The sequence below is a fragment of the Dipteris shenzhenensis genome, chromosome 29, assembly GCF_047967505.1.
Source record: "Dipteris shenzhenensis isolate YYH24624 ecotype China chromosome 29, Dip_SZ_1.0, whole genome shotgun sequence".
NCBI lineage: Eukaryota > Viridiplantae > Streptophyta > Polypodiopsida > Gleicheniales > Dipteridaceae > Dipteris > Dipteris shenzhenensis.
In genome coordinates, this window is record NC_141624.1 from 35,593,507 (window position 1) to 35,613,291 (window position 19,785).

General features: G+C 42.5%; 1 protein-coding gene across 1 annotated transcript; it reads right to left on the reverse strand.

The window, feature by feature from the left end:
• Nucleotides 1-949: 949 nt before the first annotated feature.
• Nucleotides 950-19,520, reverse strand: LOC147882766 (nuclear factor kappa-B-binding protein). The gene is made up of 9 exons (XM_087400686.1): nt 18,388-19,520; nt 18,160-18,296; nt 14,111-14,224; nt 13,888-13,971; nt 4,278-4,433; nt 3,977-4,127; nt 3,575-3,735; nt 3,275-3,404; nt 950-3,056 (listed from the first exon to the last, which is right to left on the reverse strand). Exons 1-9 carry the CDS (start codon nt 18,706-18,708, stop codon nt 1,476-1,478), a joined length of 2,835 nt encoding a protein of 944 aa, XP_087256812.1. The 5' UTR covers nt 18,709-19,520; the 3' UTR covers nt 950-1,475.
• Between the last annotated feature and the right edge of the window lie 265 nt (nt 19,521-19,785).

Consider the following 19,785-nt stretch of genomic DNA (forward strand, 5'->3'; position numbering starts at 1 on the left):
AAAAGAGTACAGACAGCAAGAGGCTCAAGAACCTTTGCCTCTATATTAAGTGACGGCTTACAAGGACCCATAGGATGAGTTTTGTGCTTTTCTCCTTCACTTAGCCACTTGAATTCTCTTGCCAATCATCATAATCTGCCTTTCATCCACTCTAATTTGGTACAATCTTCTTTTTTTTTTAATAATACGGGTTTATATTAATATGGTATTTGGTACAATCTTGGTGCTTGGTACGAGTCAATGGCACATGGTGATTGCAATATCAAGCCCTTCTAACGGAGGATGCCATTGGAAGTATTCCAAGTCTTGCTAATATAAGAGGAATAAAGATATCATCATATTGGACAAAAAATAAGTGCATATATTGAAAATAATCAGACAATTTTGTTGCAAAAGATAATATGAGCATCAGTTAGTCAAGTGATACATATGATATACCACAGCACTACCATCAATGAGTCCTTGGGTATCCCATTAACACAACCAACATTTTCAGTTTTAGTGGGCTGCTTTGTTTTAATGGTTGTTTTGTGCATCCTTACGTCAATTCATCTTGAACTTTGCTTTCATGAAATGAATTTTTACCATTTCAAGAGCTCATTTTTAGCTTTGGCATTTTGGAGTAATACTAAAAGGATTGATGAGTTAGTCATTGTCCATGCTTCAAAAGACTTTCAACATCTTAAACTTCTTGGATGTTTTGTACAATTTTCTGGGATCTACTTTTGATTTTGACATTTTGGCATCATACTATACAAATAATAGTGTGAATGCCTGCACCCTCTGAGTGTCTATGTCTGCTACTACAAATTTTTTTCCAAAGAAGGTAAGGTATTTGAAAATTGGGACTTGTCTTCAGCATATAGGCATTACAAACCTTGAAGGGACTTTTCTTAAATGAAACAAGACCTCCATATTCATCCCAAAGAAGACATTTAAAAATGGGGACTTACCTTGAACAAAGAGGTAAAATGTTCGAATTATTTCATGTGCTACAAGGCTGAAACAAACGAAGGGAGCATCCAATATTGGAGTGCACATTGTGATAAGAGCTGTGCTCATATTCATTCTCCAGTCTTAATGACTTGCATATCAAGAGAAAGTCAACTACAGAATTCCCTTCATTACCTGGTAACTTTAAAAAAATTATGCAAACCTATTTACAACCCATAGAAATAATCTTTTGCATTCCTCTTCTTCAATTTGCCTCGTCTCCCTTAGTGCTGAGAGAGTAATTTCATGGATCAGCACTAACCACTTCCCAACCATAAAGAAAAATAGATCCAAGTGAAGCTGATACAGTATTTGTTTCTTCTGCTGTAATATCAGCCCTATCACTGATGTACTTGAGAACATGATCCACTATCAACATGCTTGGAGCAGTAAGCCACCCATTGAAAAGAAGTCTTGTAGAGATCGATAGAAACATTCCACAAGATGCAAAATTCAGCCGCTCATGAAAATACCAGCTCTGATTATAGAAAACATTCCCAAGGGTGTGAATAGGTCTTTGGTACAGGATGACCCTGTAGGGTCTGCTGCTCATATTGCGAGGTTTGGTGGGATGTGTGAGATCCAGGGGGCAGATTCATCCAAGGGTGGACTGTTCTGCTCTTGTCACCAGTCCACGCATATGGGTGGTGATTTGACGATAGTGGCTGTACATGGGCCCAGTCCTCCTGACCCGGAAAACCTTGGAAATCTTCTGTATTGGAATAGGATCCACCAGAAAAAGTTCTAGGAACGTGTTTTGGAGGCCCATTGTCAATAATGAATGGATTTTGAGACGACCTATCCCAATTGGAAATGACGCTCGGAAGCCGTCTATCTTCATTTCTACCTCTGGTGGAGAAAGGGCCAGAAACAACTTCTGTGTGACCCCAATTCGCCTGGACTGCATCATCACCCACACTCCACTGACTGCCGGGACCAAAGCGGGATGCAGCACTGGCAGCTCTACCAGAAGACATCTGTTGAGAATCAGGCCATGCAGAAAGCATTGGGGATAAACTACCTGATGAATACAGATCTTGCCTTGGATGCTGGTTCTGATGTAACTGCTGGTAGAAAGGGAAAGCTTGCATTTGCTGTCCATTGTGTCTCATGATCTGCTCCAGGTGATGCTCACCGAGATCATTGTGTGTCCTTGATGATGACTCCGACTGTTGAAGATGACCCAGTTGCTCTGTACTCCTATTATCCACAAGTAATCTCAACTCTGTTGTGGGTTCATGGTTCTGTTGGCTGCACTCACGAGAGGGTTGAGATGCTCGAGACAAATGTGGAATCGACTGACTAGAATCAGAGAGACTTCCTTGCCCTCCACTTGATTGCAAAGTAGTAACAGGCGAAGCCAGTCTTGCATGGTTGGAGCTTGTATCCACACTCTGGAAACCATCGGAAGAAGAATTCTGATCAAGAAACTTAGGCAGCAGCATTCTTCGTTTTTGTTCGCGTGCAACTTCCTCTTGTTCCATCTGAAACAATTGTGTTCGTCTCTCACCTCTCTGAAGGTGCAAATCATTCTCTTGAGAGGCCTTCAAAGACATCAGGAACTGATATTCTGCATTCCGTCTGTGATGCACATCTTCGTGATGTTGCAATCCTTGCTTTTCTGCAGAACCCTCCGTGTCTGGAGCATGGTTTGAATAGAATAGGGGGCCACTTGACACAGGTTCTTGATGCCTATAAAAAGGACTCTGCCGTGAAAAATTAAATACCCGATCATGATTTTGAAAGGAAGGCATTGTCTGTGAATCAAGTAGCTGAGTGTCTAATCCAGTACAAAGGCTGCCCGTCTGATAACTGATCCTCTGCTCTACTTCCTCGCTTTCAGCGCTACCTGAAGCAACATTCAACACTTCACTTGCAGGCTTTGAGTGTGAATCCCAGATGTTTGAGCCTTTCAATGAATCAACTTCTCTCGCAGCTGGCATCACCTCATTTTGTGAATGAAGCTCTGGTGTGTCTAGGTCCTCACTTGACCAAATATTCTTGATGGCAGAAACCTCATCGTCTTCAGAAACCGAGCTCAGCTGAGGTGAGGCTGGCTTTACCTGACCAGATTGTGTGTGCACAATTTCAGTTAAAACAAAAATATTGTGCATCCTTGACTTGACAGGAGTCCACTCAGAGAAGGTAATTGTGTAAACAGACCAGGGAAGAATTGAGGCATACCTAGGCAGCCATCTACAGTAATTTGTAGTAAGTAACAAGAACAGAATAATAGGGGTGCAGTCAGAAAACCAAACCCATGTGTAGTCTATATTCTTACCTTGCATAAAATATGAGGGAGTTTCTGCATACATTCTTGTGCAGTAGACTTGGCCAGTCTCTGTTTGAGGGCCTTCCTTTCTAAAAATGTGGCATGGGCAGCAGGCATATCCTTCTCTACCAAAAACGACCTTTCACAACCAGCCACAAAACCATTTAAAAGCTAGAGATGAGACCAACCCATTATCAAGAAAAAGGCAGTCCATCCTTTGGATATACTATTCCTACACAGAAGCAGTGGCTTTAAATACGCCCTCCAGAACTTTCACTCTGATTTGCAAAAAGCCATCCAGTCACTTACCAAAACTCACGAATCTTTACAGTATCTTTCTTATCACAGCCATTAATGCGATGAACCCCAAGCTTCTGTGAGTCACCCAAGATTGCATTCAAAGAGTCCAATACAAGCTCTTCCCCTGTTCCTTGTAGATGCATAATATCAGCATACTGTTTATGACTGACCTGCAGCATGAACTCGCGATAAGATCCTTCTGATGCATTTGCAGATGTTTTTACTATTTAAGACCACAAATACAAGGTTTGAACCTATTTAAGAAATTTCAGTAAGTGAGAGCAACTAAAGAACAACACATTCTGATCAAGCCAATTACACAGAAGGACGACCTAAAGTCCTCATACAAAGGCTATCAAGCCAAATTCAACCCAAAGCAAGACCATCCTAAGGGCATCGCTGGTATCATACCTTCAAGGTGTACATAATTTCTGTACAGCCATCCACATTAACAGAACTGTTAACCAGAGGTTTAACCCTTTTGGATTCTTCAGCAGGCAAAGAGTCTGTTCTCTCCAAAGCCTCTTGTATACTTCCTATCTTTCTTCGTTTACATCTCTGCCTTCAGGAGATCAAAGAAAAACAAAACTTTAGGACTGAAACAAATGAAAAGGTATAGTACTTCTCTAAAATGCTCACATCAAAATTTTGACCAACATATAAACTGGTGGCTAGATTTTTGGAACAAAGGATTGTACTATGCGGTGCATACCTTACGACAACGTCTTCATTTAAGCCTTTATTGGTTGCTTTGCCAAATTTTGCCTTTTTCTCTCCAACAGCAGAAGCATTTTTAAATTCCTGTAACAATAAGGGGTTTGATCCTGTCTTCACATTCCCATTTGCAAGAGATTTTCTCTTGTTCCAGCTGCATGTACATCATGTTTATGATATTAGCTATAAAAGATATAGAAGCCACCTCACCAACAAGTTATTCTCAAGATGTTTATTCTCACACACAAATGTATGCATGTACACATGCACACACAAACATAACATTTTCAATCTAGAAAGAATGGGAGAGCTCAAGAGCCTCACTTGAGAGGATTACTTGAGAAACCCAGGGCGAGTATCAAGGAAAGAAGAAAAGTGTAGCAAAATGGATAGAGTTCTGCATGTGCCTGGGATCTTGCCTCAGAAAGTAGATGGACTTTTGAATAGTATTTAGACATTGCATCTGTACTATAGGATACAAATGCCTTTACTACAGTTGACATGTCGGTTCCCAAAAGATCCCTTATAGAAACACAGCTTAGAAATCAAAAGGACAATATGGGTGGGAGGGCTTCAGAGGAATAGCTTGTTACACTACAATCTCATGTGAAAGTTGGTAGTGAAAGTTGGTACACTTGACTTTATGAAAGAGCAATACCTGTAATTAATCAAAATCAAGCAGGGACAAGCATTACTTCTTATGGAAACATATTACATTCGTATACCCATTCCACCAGAAGGACATGTTTCCATGTCTGGCCCCTCCCTTGCCTGAATAAGGATGTCCTCAAATGTTCAAAGAAAGATGGCCTCATTGTAATGGCTGAATTTATGCTTTTTAAAAAATCTCAAAAAGGGCATTTATAACAACCTCATTAAAAACTGCTGTTATAAGAAAATATTGGAGACAGCAGGTCTCAAGGTTGTACCAAAAGCAGTTCATCAGCTCCTTTGCAGAAGCTCTTAGGAACAAGCCAAGGATGTCTTCTTTATTTGGTCATGTCTCCCGCACCTCCAGTATATCTAAAAACTTATCTGCATCATTCACGAGGAATTGGATCCAGTATGGAAGATGGAAGATTGGTACAATTTTTTGTCAAAGCCATGAATGCTTTAAAGTCCTCAGAATCCCAAGGCATCAACAAAGCCATTCAGTCGTCCCCTTCAGAATAGAGGAACTGACCAAACCTACTAAGATACCAAAGATAGTGGTTTGTTTCAACCTGACATAAAACCCGCACCATAGCTGAAAATCAGCTAGCAATATTTACCAATATGCTCAGTCTTCATGTGGACCTTACAAAGTCCTTGTGGCACCTTTGCATGCTTTAAAGTCTTGCATGCAAGCTACATGATTGCTCCTACAGCAGCCGCCTGCGCATGTGTATAAAAGTAAAAGAGGAAATCCTAAGCGCCACCGAAGTGTGGTAAAGTAAAAAGACATGCAACCATGCATGCTCTTATGCACATTCAAAAAAGGGTGGCACATGGAACTCAAAGGCTACATGCATACTAGAACTTTCACATGCATGGCTTTCTAGCCCATGCATGAGCATGCAAACTAAACATGCATGCAAAAGACACTTGTGGGTGTTTCTAACAAAACTTTAGGAGACATGCAATATCCACGCATCTTCTCTGGTGCAATGAATCAATTGCATGCAATGAATCAATTGCATTTAAAGGCATCAGTACATCTGTTAACATGCCTCAATCTAGAAGCAATTTGCCAGCTAAACAAGCCTGAATATCTCTAGATGTTGACCATGTACCAAAGGTCAAATTTACTTAGGGTGAATGTCGCCACGTGGCATCCTAGGGTAGCCATCCCATAAGCATTGTGCCTATACCTATAAAAGGGTCCCTGCTATACATTCTTGAAATGCTATCTAATGAACATTCTATTTACAGCTGAGCCCTATTTTGCTCAAAGCTGAACTATTGTCTCTTCTCCTAATTAGCTAGGCTGTGAGCTGGCTTGGGTGCATTAGTAACAGAGCACTTTTCATGGAATTTTGTGGTTAAATCTTTATCATTTCACTCTAAAATTTGAAGCGCCCAGCTCTTGAGCCTTGGGTACCTCTCTGCAAAAAACTATTGCGGATAGATGCTCCAGTCTCCAGATGACACGTGTCAGTCCCAGCTTACCTCGAAATTCCAACCTGCTCATAATTCAAATATTCATACATCATTGTGATCAGGTTGACCTCCTGATCAGAAGCCCTAAGCGTTAGCTGGGAAATTCCAGCAGTTGGGCTGGATTTGCTCCAATATTTGTGATGTAGGCAGCTTGACTATTTTCAGCGATCTGTCAATTTTTTGCCACAATCTTAGATATGAAGTCTTTTCTCTATGGTGTATTGGCCTTAGGTGTGTTTAGAATGATTGAACATAAGCTGAAAACAAAAAAGCAGGGAGCTGAATAGCCCGTTTTTCTTTTAGTTTCAAGAGAGAGTTTGATTGAGTATGCTTGTGCTTTCTAAGTTAGGAATGTAATTTTGCCTCTTTGTCCTCGCGGGTCTATGGGACAAAAAAACACACCAAAATCATCAACATCAGTTAGAGACTGAGAGTCTTTGGGGGAGTATATCAGCTCAGCCCCAGTTTATTTAGATGCATAACTAGCTACTAATTTTGACTTAGAAAAAAATAGCTTGAACAACATCAGTTTAAGACTGAGAGTCTTTGGGTTTAGATTTGAAATCATGGATCAAGGCTTGTCCATCCCTATATACTGCCCATTTTCCATCTTTGTGTGCATCCTTCACTTTAGTAAGTTCAACATTCCTTTGTTTGAGCTGATTCAGGGTAAGCTCCTCAGATATCCATACCCGTGTGCCTTTCAATTTGTTTGTTTGTCGGAGAATCTTGACTCTACCTGTCCTCTCTGTGAACTCAACTTGTACTTGTGTTCCCTTCTGAGAGATCCAACTGATGTCAGTTTCATCCCATTCTATCTGTGGTATCTCCTTCTTGAGACTTGTGATCTTCTCTTCCACTGTGTATCCCTCCATAAAATTATATGCAGGACATCCCAGAGAGAGAGAGAGAGAGAGAGAGAGACAAATGGAGGGGTGAGAGAGAGGGAGAAGGATGAGGAGAGGGCTGCTGAGAGGGGAGGGACGACGAGAGAGAGAGAGAGAGAGAGAGAGAGAATTCTAGTTTTTTGGAAGAATTTGTTTCTTGGTAGGCTTGTTTATTTTTGCGTAGTCACCTTCTTACTTTCTTCTTTATTTCTTGTTTTCTTTCTCTTTTGTTTATTTGACGTATTTTAGTAAGCACTCGGTTTGCCCAAGAGACTCTGTGGGTCTTTAGAAACCCAGTAGAGCTGCTTATGCTTGGGCACTAATGACGACATATGTGTTGCTTTGCTTGCTAACTATAAAGAACTTTAAAATGGGTAGATCTCTCCAGCGCTTGCCTGAACCAAATTTTGTTCACATTTGAGTGGGCAAAGAGCATCCCTTTGTGATATTAACGATCAAGAGATGTAGATCTACTGAGCATTAGTAGGGTAGTGTGGTATGCCTTTGTCTCCAAGGATATCATTAGCCACAGCAGCTCCTTGCTTAGGAAAAGCTCACATGCATCTAGGTGCATGGCCTCAAAGGGCAAAATTCTCAGGTGGTGTCCACCACACTGGATGGCCCACCTGATTTATATCAGGGCTTCGTTATGACGTTGACATTAGTCACCATAGGTAGCCCCAACCACTACACCTTCAATCAGCTTGTTTCCTTGCTCGTGCAAGAGGGATAGCATCGTCAAAACCAAGCCTTATTGCCATGTATCACAAAGGCAAAGGCAAGGGGGGCAAGAATTTCAGCAAGCCTAAACCTTCATTAGTAATTCATCCTCTTCTATCCTAGCTCATGGGAAGAAGACAGCATTGCTCCGGAAAAGCATCAAGGTCTTGCACTTGAGCACAGCCATGAGGCAGCACATATGGCTCATGATGATGGTCTCGGCAACATAATTCACTCAATGAAATAGAGCATGTCACGAGGACATGAAATTATGGGACTTTTGATTTGCGACTCCTGTAATTTGCGCGTGACTGCCTTAAGCCTCTAGGGGCACGAGGGTCCGGCCATGGGGCGGGACTTGGAAAATTAAAATTCCCTAGTGGGCCCTAGTGGGCCCTTGGGAATTGTGAATGTGCACCCAATTAATTCATAGGGCCAAAGTGTGCAACAGGGGGGGGCCAAAAGAGTGGTGCAATTAAAAATTGCTCATTTTAGCACAAGACTCCACAAAGATTAGAGAGCCCTTGGGGGCAGAAAGCCAAAATCAGTTCCAGAAGGAGCCAGATCATCAATTGCGAGCTGTCAGAGCCAAATCGCCATCTACCAAGAGCATCCAGAGCCTACCGGGAAAATTGCCATCAGCCAAGGCCAGTTCCAGTTCATCCAGGGCCTGCCAGAAGAAATCGCACCTGATCTGGGAGCCTGTTGCATATTGCGATTTTTGCCAGGGTATCTTCTTCAGATTGCGGTTTGATATCCAGGTCTTTCAGGCTGTGCTAGGTGGCTACGACATGTACCAGGGCTGTTCCAGGTGATTCCATCCAGGCTGTCCAAAAGATTGCGACTTTCTTTTTCAAGCTTTTCAGACTTCACAAGACATTTCGACTTGATTTCTGGAGCTTTCTGGGCATTGCTGCTGATTTTGGTAACTTTCCAGGTGTGGGTTTCTCTTCTAAGCTGCTTTTGGGACTGTGCCAGAGCAGAATCATCTTTTCTCTACAGGATCTAGGATTTTCCAGCCCCGATGGTTGCGCAAAGCCCTCTCAAGGATTGAAATAGGTTTGAGGATATTTCCGTAAATGACATAGCATTTACAAACGTGACTCGACTTTAAGGCATCTGCCACACTAATCAAGGAACCCTTTCGATAATGTATCTCCAGATCAAAGTCTTGCATTAACTCTGCCTATCTAGCCTTTCTTCCCCTTAATTCCGACTCGTCACACACGTGTTTTATTGACTGATGATCAGTCAATACAAAAACTTTGAGCCATTTGAGTGTCATCTAGTTTTTAACTTTCAAAAGCTATAGATCTGCCCTCTTGGAATAAAGCTGCCCCAATCGCAAAGTCACTCGCATCAGCCTCTAGGCCGGGCAGGATCTAGCCGTGCAAGAACATGTGCTTCCTTGATACTTTGTTTCAACGTCTTAAAAGCCTTGTTTATTTCCTCATTCCAAGATATAGGCTGGTTAGACCTACGTCCACGACCTTTCAACATGCTGGTCAAGGGTACTGTGATTTGAGAGTAATCACATACGGACTTTCTTAGAAAGAACGTAAATGGTAGAGAAGAACGAAGTTGTTCACTGTCTGAGGTATGGGCCATTCCAAAACCTTTTGAATGCAATCTAGATCAATGCTGATACTTTCTAAAGAAATCTTGTGTCCTAAGTAAATGATCTCCTTCATAAAGAAGTCACATTTACTCATCTTGGCATATAACGTATGCTAACGATTTTGCCCAATAATCTCGAACAAATCGTTCATCATTTGGCTAGAAAGTAGCAGGAGCATTGGTCAACCCAAAAGATAATATGAGAAATTCATTGTGACCATACCTAGTATGAAAAGCAGTTCTGTCTATGTGCTTTGCATAGATACGAATTTGGTGGTCTCCCGTGCGCAAATCAATCTTAGTGAAATACTTCGCTCCGGCCAAGTGGTCTATCAAATCATCCGAGCGAGGAAGAGGATATTCATCCCGTGCGCAAATCAATCTTTGTGAAATACTTCGCTCCGGCCAAACGGTCCATCAAATCATCCGAGCGAGGAAGAGGATATTTATTCTTAATTGTTTAACCGTTTGTAATCTTCACACATTCTCCACGATCCATCCTTCTTCTATCTCAAAAGAACAAATGCACCCAAGGGTGATTTACTTGGGCGAATATAACCCATGTTCTGATAATCATGCAGCTGCAAAGCTAACTCGTCCTCCTCAAGTTGGCTCATCCTACAAGGTGGAATACTAATAGGTTGAGCTACATGAACTAAATCTATGCGATGATCTACTGTCCTTTTTGGAGGTAAACCTTTCGAGAGTTGTGCAAGGAATACATCAACAAAATCATCTAACAACGTTCTCAATTCTCGGGATCCAAACACGCTTAAATCATTTTTGTTATTAACCGAAACAACAAATGAAGAAGGCGGAATCAAAACACACTGATACACATCATAATGAGAAGTGTTTAATATATTCCGAACCTGCATTGCAGATACAATAGGTCCTTGAGGAGAGAGAATATCATCATATTTAACGCAAACTTGGGGTATATATAGCCATGGGTTTCATCTTTGATCTACCAAGATTAAAAAATGAAAATGACAGGATTTCGCTCAGTCCTTCCAGTAGTGCATCTTGTGGAGCCTAATAGACGTGCAGAGCCAGCCCACAGCATTACTTGATGAGCAGGGTACTGGAGCAGTCCTTCCACTCCCTCGTGCTCCCTTCTCACCTGGCTGTTGAGCTGTGTGTTCCAAGCTCTCGAGCAGTCCGTTGTTTCCATGGTTTTCCCCCAATTGTAGCGGGGTTTTCTCCAGAGATCACTTGCAATTCTCTTGTGCCTTTTCTCTCTTCTTTCTCTCCTTCTCAGTGTGTGTGTGTGAGGCGTGCTATCTCTCTCTCTCTTCCGTCCATTTCCACTGCACTTCTCACACTAGGCTCCCAATTGTAATGAGAATTGTGCTTACATTCTCCTCCCACGTGAGCAGTCTTGTACAAAGAGATTTCTATTGCAATAAAGACCTTCAAGGGGGTTCAGCCCTTATTTCTGGCCCCTAGTGCTGTGTTCTTGTTCTCTCTCCTCCCTCTAATAGAGATTCACCTACCAACTTCATCGTTGAGTTTTTAGCGCGCTATCCAAAGTGTTCTGGATGAGGTCGACCCACATCTGCAATTTGCTCCAGAGTGCTATGATTCATTCTTCTTGCTACAATTGAAGTTTCCGGCCAATTCCAAGCTTGTCTCTAAGATCATTGACTTTGAGGAGACCTTTGCTCCCACATCACGCATCACGACCATTAGTTGTCTCATAGCCATTGCATCACACAAGCATTGCACGGTTTACCAAATTGACATTAAAGTAGCTTTCCTTGAGGTTGAAGGTTCTGAAAATCAGGTTTGCGGGCTGAGCAAGGCCCTCTATGGATTGAAGCAGGCAACCACACTACATCTACAAAAGGATGCTTTGATGTGGTGGTCCTTATCACAAATGGGAAAAGAGCCTATTCTTCAATGGTCCAAGTTTGTAGAGCAGCTTAAGGCCACTTTCATGCCTCCAAGGCATGAAGAAGAATTGACCTTCCATTGGGAAAGGTTCAGGCAATTCGATAGCAAGAGCAATGCTAAATTTACAGCTAGGTTCTAGAAACTCTCTTTAGAGTTACCTGAGAAAAGTGAGGATGATAGAAGGAAGAAGTATTCAACAGAGCCCTAACCCCGAAAGTGAGGTATGAGGTTGAAATGTTCAACCCAACCACCCTGAAAGATCTCACTAAATTGGCCGAGATTGCTGAGAGGAAATTGAATCCTCGTAGGTTCTAGAAACTCTGTTTAGAGTTACCTGAGAAGAGTGAGGATGATAGAAGGAAGAAGTATTCAACAAAGCCCTAACCCCGAAAGTGAGGTATGAGGTTGAAATGTTCAACCCAACCACCCTGAAAGATCTCACTAAATTGGCCAAGATTGCTGAGAGGAAATTAAATCCTCGTAAACCCTTCAACAAAGGAAAAGAGAAAGCTATTGTACAAACTGTTAACAACCAATCATGTCCTGATGGATACCATTTCCTTCAATGACTGACGATGAGAAGAAAAAGCTAATTAAGGAGGGTAAATGTTTCGGATGTAAGAAACATAAGCCAAGGCATCCATGGCATAATGTCCTACTCTACTAGCCAAAATTGCCAAAACCAATTCTGTAAAAGGGAAAGGCAAAGCATCCAAGCAGGAGGGTGAGGCTTCCACATTCTCATCCCAGGACTCTACAGTAAACATAGAACCAAGAGTAAATGCTATCCATTCAGCCAACACCAGTATATGGATGTGTGAACTGAATAGAGAGTAGGCATATTCATTGTAGAGTCTGGACAGAGAATAAAGAATCTTCTCCTCCATGTAGAGCATCTTATAGGATGAATAGGGCTGCAATAGAAGAGTTGGAAAAAGAGATTGATGACCTATAGTTTCTATAGATTAAGAAGCTCTTCATCGCAAAATCATATATAGCCAAGGTCTACCTAGTTCAATGAAACATTTGGGTGAGAGAATCGTTTTAATTCTGACCAGTTTGTTCAGAATATGTTTCATCTTATTGAGCAGGTTACTATAAAGAGATTTCAGCAGCTTGGTATTCTGAAGAGGATTCCGAGCATGAAGAGATACTGAAGAGACACTGCAGGGTACTGCTGCATTTTGAATATTCAGCATCAAGAGGAATCAGAACATCAAGATGGGATTTAAGTTCTGATCCAGAAGAGATCGTGTACTATGAAGAGGGGATGCAAATGCAGAAATAAGCATACGCAAGAGAAAGAGAAAAGAGAGGATCCAGAAGAGGACTTCTGCCCATTCAAGCAGGAGGGAGTGTCATGACAAGAGAAATCACTAATCCGTGATTAGTAGACATTAGAAATTATAATATATTATACGCCAATGGTGTAACGTGTATTTGTATTTATGATGGACACCGACCAATTTATTATGGCGGTGGATCATCTCAGTAGATAGAGCTAGTTGAGTTGGAGCCACTGCTTTAGACGGCATCAAATTTGGACATGTGACACTTATTTAATTAAAAGATGTGCACACACGTGTCTAGGTCCTAGGGCCAATAGGAAGGGAAGGGTGCATTAAGGTGCATTGAATGGTAGATAGGCTAAGGGTAGGTATAAATGGGAAGATGGAACTTGAGTGATCTCAAGGGACATTAAGGAAAGGGTATCACCCTTTCATTGTGAACCTCATGTAGCATTCTCTATTCACCTTGCATTCATGCGCCATCTCTCTCCCACCTTGCATGTAGGTCGAAAGAGAAACAAGTACTCTCACGAGGGATCTTCCCCATTGGAGGGCCAATCGGCATTCAAATTCTGCATGCATTGCACACATTTGCATTCTTGAAAAGCTTGGAACTTCACAAGAGTCAAACAAGTAGATGGGAGGGACTGAGAGGCTGCCATGTGGGGCAGCAAATGATGTTTCTTATTGGGTTTAATTGGAACGCCCTCAAAGGCTGAACACTCCCTCTGAACTACCCATCTTCGGGGCTGCTCAAAGTTATGAAGGCCCCTTCAAAAGACGGGTTGAAAGACATTCACCTTTCTCAAGTTAGTTAACCAAACTGAAGTGTAAGCAACACAAAAAGCGATTATGAATCTTTAAGTGCAAATTTTGTACTTTGAAAAAGTTTCATGATGTTCTTAAGATCAATACACAAATTTCTACTCCGCCTATTAGTTATGGTGCAATGACCTTTTTGCTAGTTAAGGGCGTAATTAAAGCATAAAGTCCCCCAAGCCATTAAACAGCAGCCTGTGTCTATTAAAACCACAGTAGGAGAGTCAATACAAAGAGCAACCTTTTAAGCTTGAAATTAAGTTCCTTTTCTGTACTTTTGCATGAAGCCCACAGTTCCTTGAGGGCTCCTAGAGTCTCCAACATTCTGCCAGTCAAGAAGAATGCATGAGTAAATAAGCCCACTTAGAATGGCAATCACATGCGCAAAATTTTGTCAGCATTTTCCAAAACACACCCACAAAATCCATCCAAAAGGAGGAAAGCTATACACTTGAAGCACATACTTGTGATGGTAGCTTTGAAGTTCTGCATGATATTCCTTCTGCATGTTTTTCAATTCAGAGTCCTTTTGCTGTACAGAATCAGGGTGAAACTCACCCTTGCATATTTGACCGCCCCTAAATACAAACAAGATGATAGCTTTTGATACACATTCTTTCTTTTACAAATAAAAATCCAAAACAAGATGACTACCTGACTATGCATATGTTCATCACATTATTCACTCAATTGCAAACAAATAATGTGCATATGTTCATCACACTATTTACTCAATTGCAAACAAATACAGACACCAAATAAATCAAGAAAACTGCAAACACCCTACACTACAAGTGCATCAATGCTTCACACTGTGCCTTCACAGGCATAATGAAGGCTGTTTAATCCTCAGAAAATGATGATCTGATCATTTCAACTGTAACTCTTACCAAAGACTTCAAGAAGAATGCAGAACAGGGGCTCTTTGTGCCTTCTCAGCCATTATAGAAGCAGTCTCATCCTCAAAAATGAAAATTAACAAATCTTGGTACACAAGCTTCTCGAGGTTCTCCACCTCCAAATTTGCTTCAATTCATCCTTCACCCGCACATAACACCTTGTCTAAGGTTTGCCACTAATGCATTTACTACTGGTGCCCTCGGCACCTAATACCCCATCAAAAACTACTGGAGAAACCCATAGCTCTATCAACCCACTGTCATGTTCTTACACAAGAAAAAACATTATATATACATAGCGAGTGAGCGAGCAACAGAAGGTGGGGGGGGAAGAGAGAGAGAGAGAGAGAGAGAGAGAGAGAGAGAGAGAGAGAGATGAATCCAGGAGCATGCCCAACACAACAAAAAGTGCAACTTCAATCACATGACAGTCACAAGGTTGAAAACCAGTACACACGCGCACGTGCACGCGCACACACAGATATATATATATAGAGAGAGAGACGGATCCGAGTGCAGTTTCAACAGAGTGCATGTATACCTAGATAAATCCAGGAACATTCCCAAACTCATCTTCTAAAAACACAACATAGTGCAGTTTCAAACTCATGATAGTCACTCATAGGTTGAAAACCATAAACTCCATCACACATAGCACGGACTAGCTACTATGACATCCCCACTGACGTCATCAGCGCCCAACAGTGGATGTAGACCATAGTATAAAAAGACGCTCTCACACATACAAATCCACACACCCACACATACTTGAGCATCCACTTATACAAAGTCTTTGTACTGAGTTTCTGTCGGCACTCCGGAGGTGAAGGGCAGACTCAGCCATGACGAAGGCTAGCACTAAAGGAGAAGGCTAATCAAAAAGTAGCTCAACAGAGTGCAGTTTCAATTTCATGACAGTCGCTCACAAGGTTGAAATCATACCTCTCCCTCCTCCATAGCCTTCCCCCATCAAAACTCATCATCAGTTCTCCCTTCCCATTAAGACCCCCCTCAGACAAGCTCCTCATCCAAACCGTTTTCAACAAACCTCCCCAATGGCTCCACCCTTCAAAAAAAAAAACCACAACCCTCCCCTCCTAATACCAATAAGAAGCCCTCTCCTGAAGGGGTTCATGCATTTAGCCCCGCCTCGACCCTCACGGTTCAACCTCATGGCCCCTAGTCATCTAGGATAGAAGCCCCTTGTGGTACTAGGGTCCTTAGGATCCCCCACGACTACTCCCATGTGTTGAAGGTCACAATATCATTCTATAGCACTAAAAAGGGTGGCTTCATCAGCCCATTCTAGGGCTTCATGTTTGCCAACAAACCTCCCCAATGGCTCCACCCTTCAAAAAAAAAAACCACAACCCTCCCCTCCTAATACCAATAAGAAGCCCTCTCCTGAAGGGGTTCATGCATTTAGCCCCGCCTCGACCCTCATGGTTCAACCTCATGGCCCCTAGTCATCTAGGATAGAACCCCCTTGTGGTGCTAGGGTCCTTAGGATCCCCCACGACTACTCCCATGTGTTGAAGGTCACAATATCATTCTATAGCACTAAAAAGGGCGGCTTCATCAGCCCATCCTAGGGCTTCATGTTTGCCACTAATCCAAACTGCGCTCTATAGGGCTTGTTTTGCAAGCGGGCCATGCATGAACTAATGTTTGCACCAAAAATATACCTTTGTAAGACTAGAATAAGTCCAATCATACAAATTTAGATTTTTTGTTGTTCTAAAGATCAAAAATCTACACAGAAAATAAAAGAGAATATGAAAGAGAAGAAAAAAGAGGTAAACAAAAACTTTTAAGAAAAACAAAAGGAAGACATACTTAGCAAGCAAAGCAACACTTATGTCGTCATCAGTGCCCAAGCATAAGCAGCTATACTGGGTTTGCACCAAAAATGCCTGAAGTATGGAGACTTTTGATCTCAGATCCTCCTTCCCTCGACCCTCATAAAGAGACAAATTTGCTCAGAGATTGTGCATGCGTGCACATGCACCTGTATTGCTACACTCTCTTGTTTGCGACTTACCTGCTCTCAAGATTTGACCATCTATCTTATTCGATGCCTATGCACCCTGCCTGTCCTGAATTTCTTACAAGACTGCAATTTTCAGCAAGTTTTTATTGTGCAATTCTTCCTGCCAACATTAAAAGAAGCGGTCTGCAAAAGTTGCCGGAGGCAGAGTTTTTATCGCCGACCTCTTCTGAGCTTGCAAATAGGTTGCTCTATCTACTGGTCAAAAACACGTTGTCTCAGCTATTTTGAGCAAAAAGACTTAAAACTGAAGGACAAGAAAATTGCCTAGCTTAAAGCATAGGATTCAAAATCAGTTTTCGAGCGATTCAAACTCCTTCCATCATGCTTTCACAATCACCTCAGCCAAAAGATGATTCAGAAATTGAAGAATTCTATCACAAGGATGTTATATAAAGCAATGGATTCCAACAGCAATAGTCACTATCAAGTTTATGGAGATCATCCCCGCTGAATCTCTTTAAAACAAACACTATAGTAAATCATAAGACCTTCTTTGAGGCCCTTGCAAATTGCTGTTAGGCAAGGCGACTTCATAAGGAAAGACCAGAACAAAAATATGATTAGAAGCATGAGGGTGTCCTTTCCTTTGAAGAGGATGAAGCTGCATCTCTGCAGGATAAGCTTAAAAGTAATCAAACTGCTTGATGAGAGACCAGAGGATTTGTTTTCTTTACTCCCTCGTCTTCAACTGGAACTGATTCAAATTCAAAGCATTTTCCAAGTCTTACTCCCTTTTGAGGGTTGTAACTTGTGCTTGTTGCCTTCCACATTTCCGTTTTGAATCATCCTTCACCACTATGTTGCTTCTAGTTATAAACATGGTACGAGGCCTGGACATAATCTGATATCGAGGCACCAAAGATGATGTTCGTCTCAACACACATTTTCATGAAGTTCATGCCCCCTCCAGGCCAATTTCTGCCCCAATCTTTGCTGCAGACTCCCTGCCTGGCTGTGCGGCAGCCGTACAGTGCCTTTGCTGTGCCAGGGATGTGGCAGGCATTTTGGCTGCCCACATTGATGCTACCCACCTGCATTTGACAACACTAGCTACTGCCCTTGTGCATGCCTACCTAGATGCAACCAACCCTAAGGCTTCAACACTGATGTCCTCATGCAGAGGCGCACAGATGGAGGTGGAGCCTAAGTTGCACTGATGATAAAGGAGAGAGAGCATGCACCTGTGAGGGATACATGTGACATATGACTGAGAACGCACAGGATATTATGTATGTCATGTGTAACTGCTAAAATATAGAAATAGGATACATGCAGAATTGTCACCGGTGTGCGTGACTATAATGCTGCCGATAAATATCATTCATCAGCTACTGTCAAAACCATAAACATCTGTGAGATTGCATACACAGCATATTGCATGTCCGAGCAAGGTTATTTAAACTATAGAGGTTGCAAAGAACACCTTTTGAAGGCATTCTTTACAAGGGAAAGACCCATCAAACTGGGGAAAGAATATACAGATCCTGTCTGTTTACTTGCATTGCTCAATCGTTTTCGATAAACCCAACACACCAGAAGCACTTTGAAAAGTAGTCATGCCTACCAAGTGGATAGAGGATTTCCGAAGTGAAAGTTTTCTCCACTGAGTATTGCACGCACCACAGCTTCCCGGTCAACATTGTTTGGTAGTAGTTCATACAAAAGTTGTCTTTCCGAAGCTGAGAGGGATGCGTTCCAAGTCTGTACATTGCAATGTGAGCCGATGTTGTCATTCTGTTTTCTGAAAACTAGGCAGGCTCGTAATGCCAGCAAAATTAGAATAATCACTAACCTCCACGGTAAACACATCTTTCAAATCCTTCAGTTGAAACAACTCAGCAGGCACTTGAATTACATCAGCAAGTGCAAGACGGTTGGGACTCCCCCATTGCGAATGAAGAGACAGATGTCGCGACGAAATGGCAACCTGGTCCCGCTTTGAAACCACCTTCTGTGCACATGCGTCCCAATCTAGGGCCACATGCGGCCTCCTTTTCCATAAAAATTGCGCTCCCTCTGACTGATTTTTGTTTGACGAAGGATGCTGAACATAACCATTACTGGGCGTGGAAAGCAGACCGCTCGTCTTCTCTTGCCGATGCCTTATTGCCATCTCGATTGACAGCGGTGTCTCACACAGGAACCGCTTCACGAAAGCTAACTTGTTGGTCCGCCTGCTGCGGATATTTCGATATGAATGCACAGCTCATTCTGCCGCAGGACTAGTAGCCCGCATGTATGAGCTCGTTTTGGAATATCAATAGGTAAAACAAGCCGGATTCCTCAGTAGAGACGCTCGAGAGTTTCTAACATGTGTCTCTCTCCGCCGATAGAGAATGCATGTTACGCGGGGAGAGATGCATACGAAAGGGTGCAACCGCGTTTCAATGACATACTCTTCAATAGGGAGGCAGCAAACAAACGAAAATGGGAAACCTTGGGATTATATCGAATTGGGGGCTTCAATTTGCAGCAGACCAGCAAAAGTGGGATATGTATGACTAATCAGTCCGACCACGGGCAGGAGTTCCGCAGGCCGCTGGAAGAATTGCTCAGCGAATTCTCGCCGACGCCCTAGAGGAAAACCCCGGCTGGAATCCAAACGCGGCACGCGGTCTCGAGACTCGCAGGGGCCGCTCAATCCGTATCGAGAATCGGGGTGGATGCCGTGCAATGTTCCGGTGCGCTGGAGGAAGCGGGAGGCCGAGCTGAATGGGAGGAGGAATCAAAGGAAGGGAGGAGAAGCCAATTCGAAAGGAGGGGAAGAATCAGGGGAGGGGGAAAGGGAAGAAGAAAGGGGGGCTGGAAGCCAAGGAATGATCGCCATAGCCATAGCCATAGCCATAGCCATAGGCATAGCCAGAGAGGTCTAAAGGGGAAATCGCCATAGCCAGAGCTCGAAGTTTCTGTTTACAGAAAAAAACTGAGAAGAAGAGGCTTTTGTGGTAAGTCAAAAATCAAAACCACCTTAAAAGATGGTTCCTGGTTTTGTTCCTTTGCTTTTTAAGGTGTCCAAAACCGCCCTGAAAACCGCTTTTGCTATCCTTCCCGCTAGATTTTTGACCCTTACCACTCATTGTCCAAATGATGATGCTGATGATGATAATGTCTTTGCCCTTTTCTCCTTTGCCTTCCTCACGAGGAGTCAGGACTGAAGGACTCAGGTCCATTGAGTGTTTCTGTGTGTGTG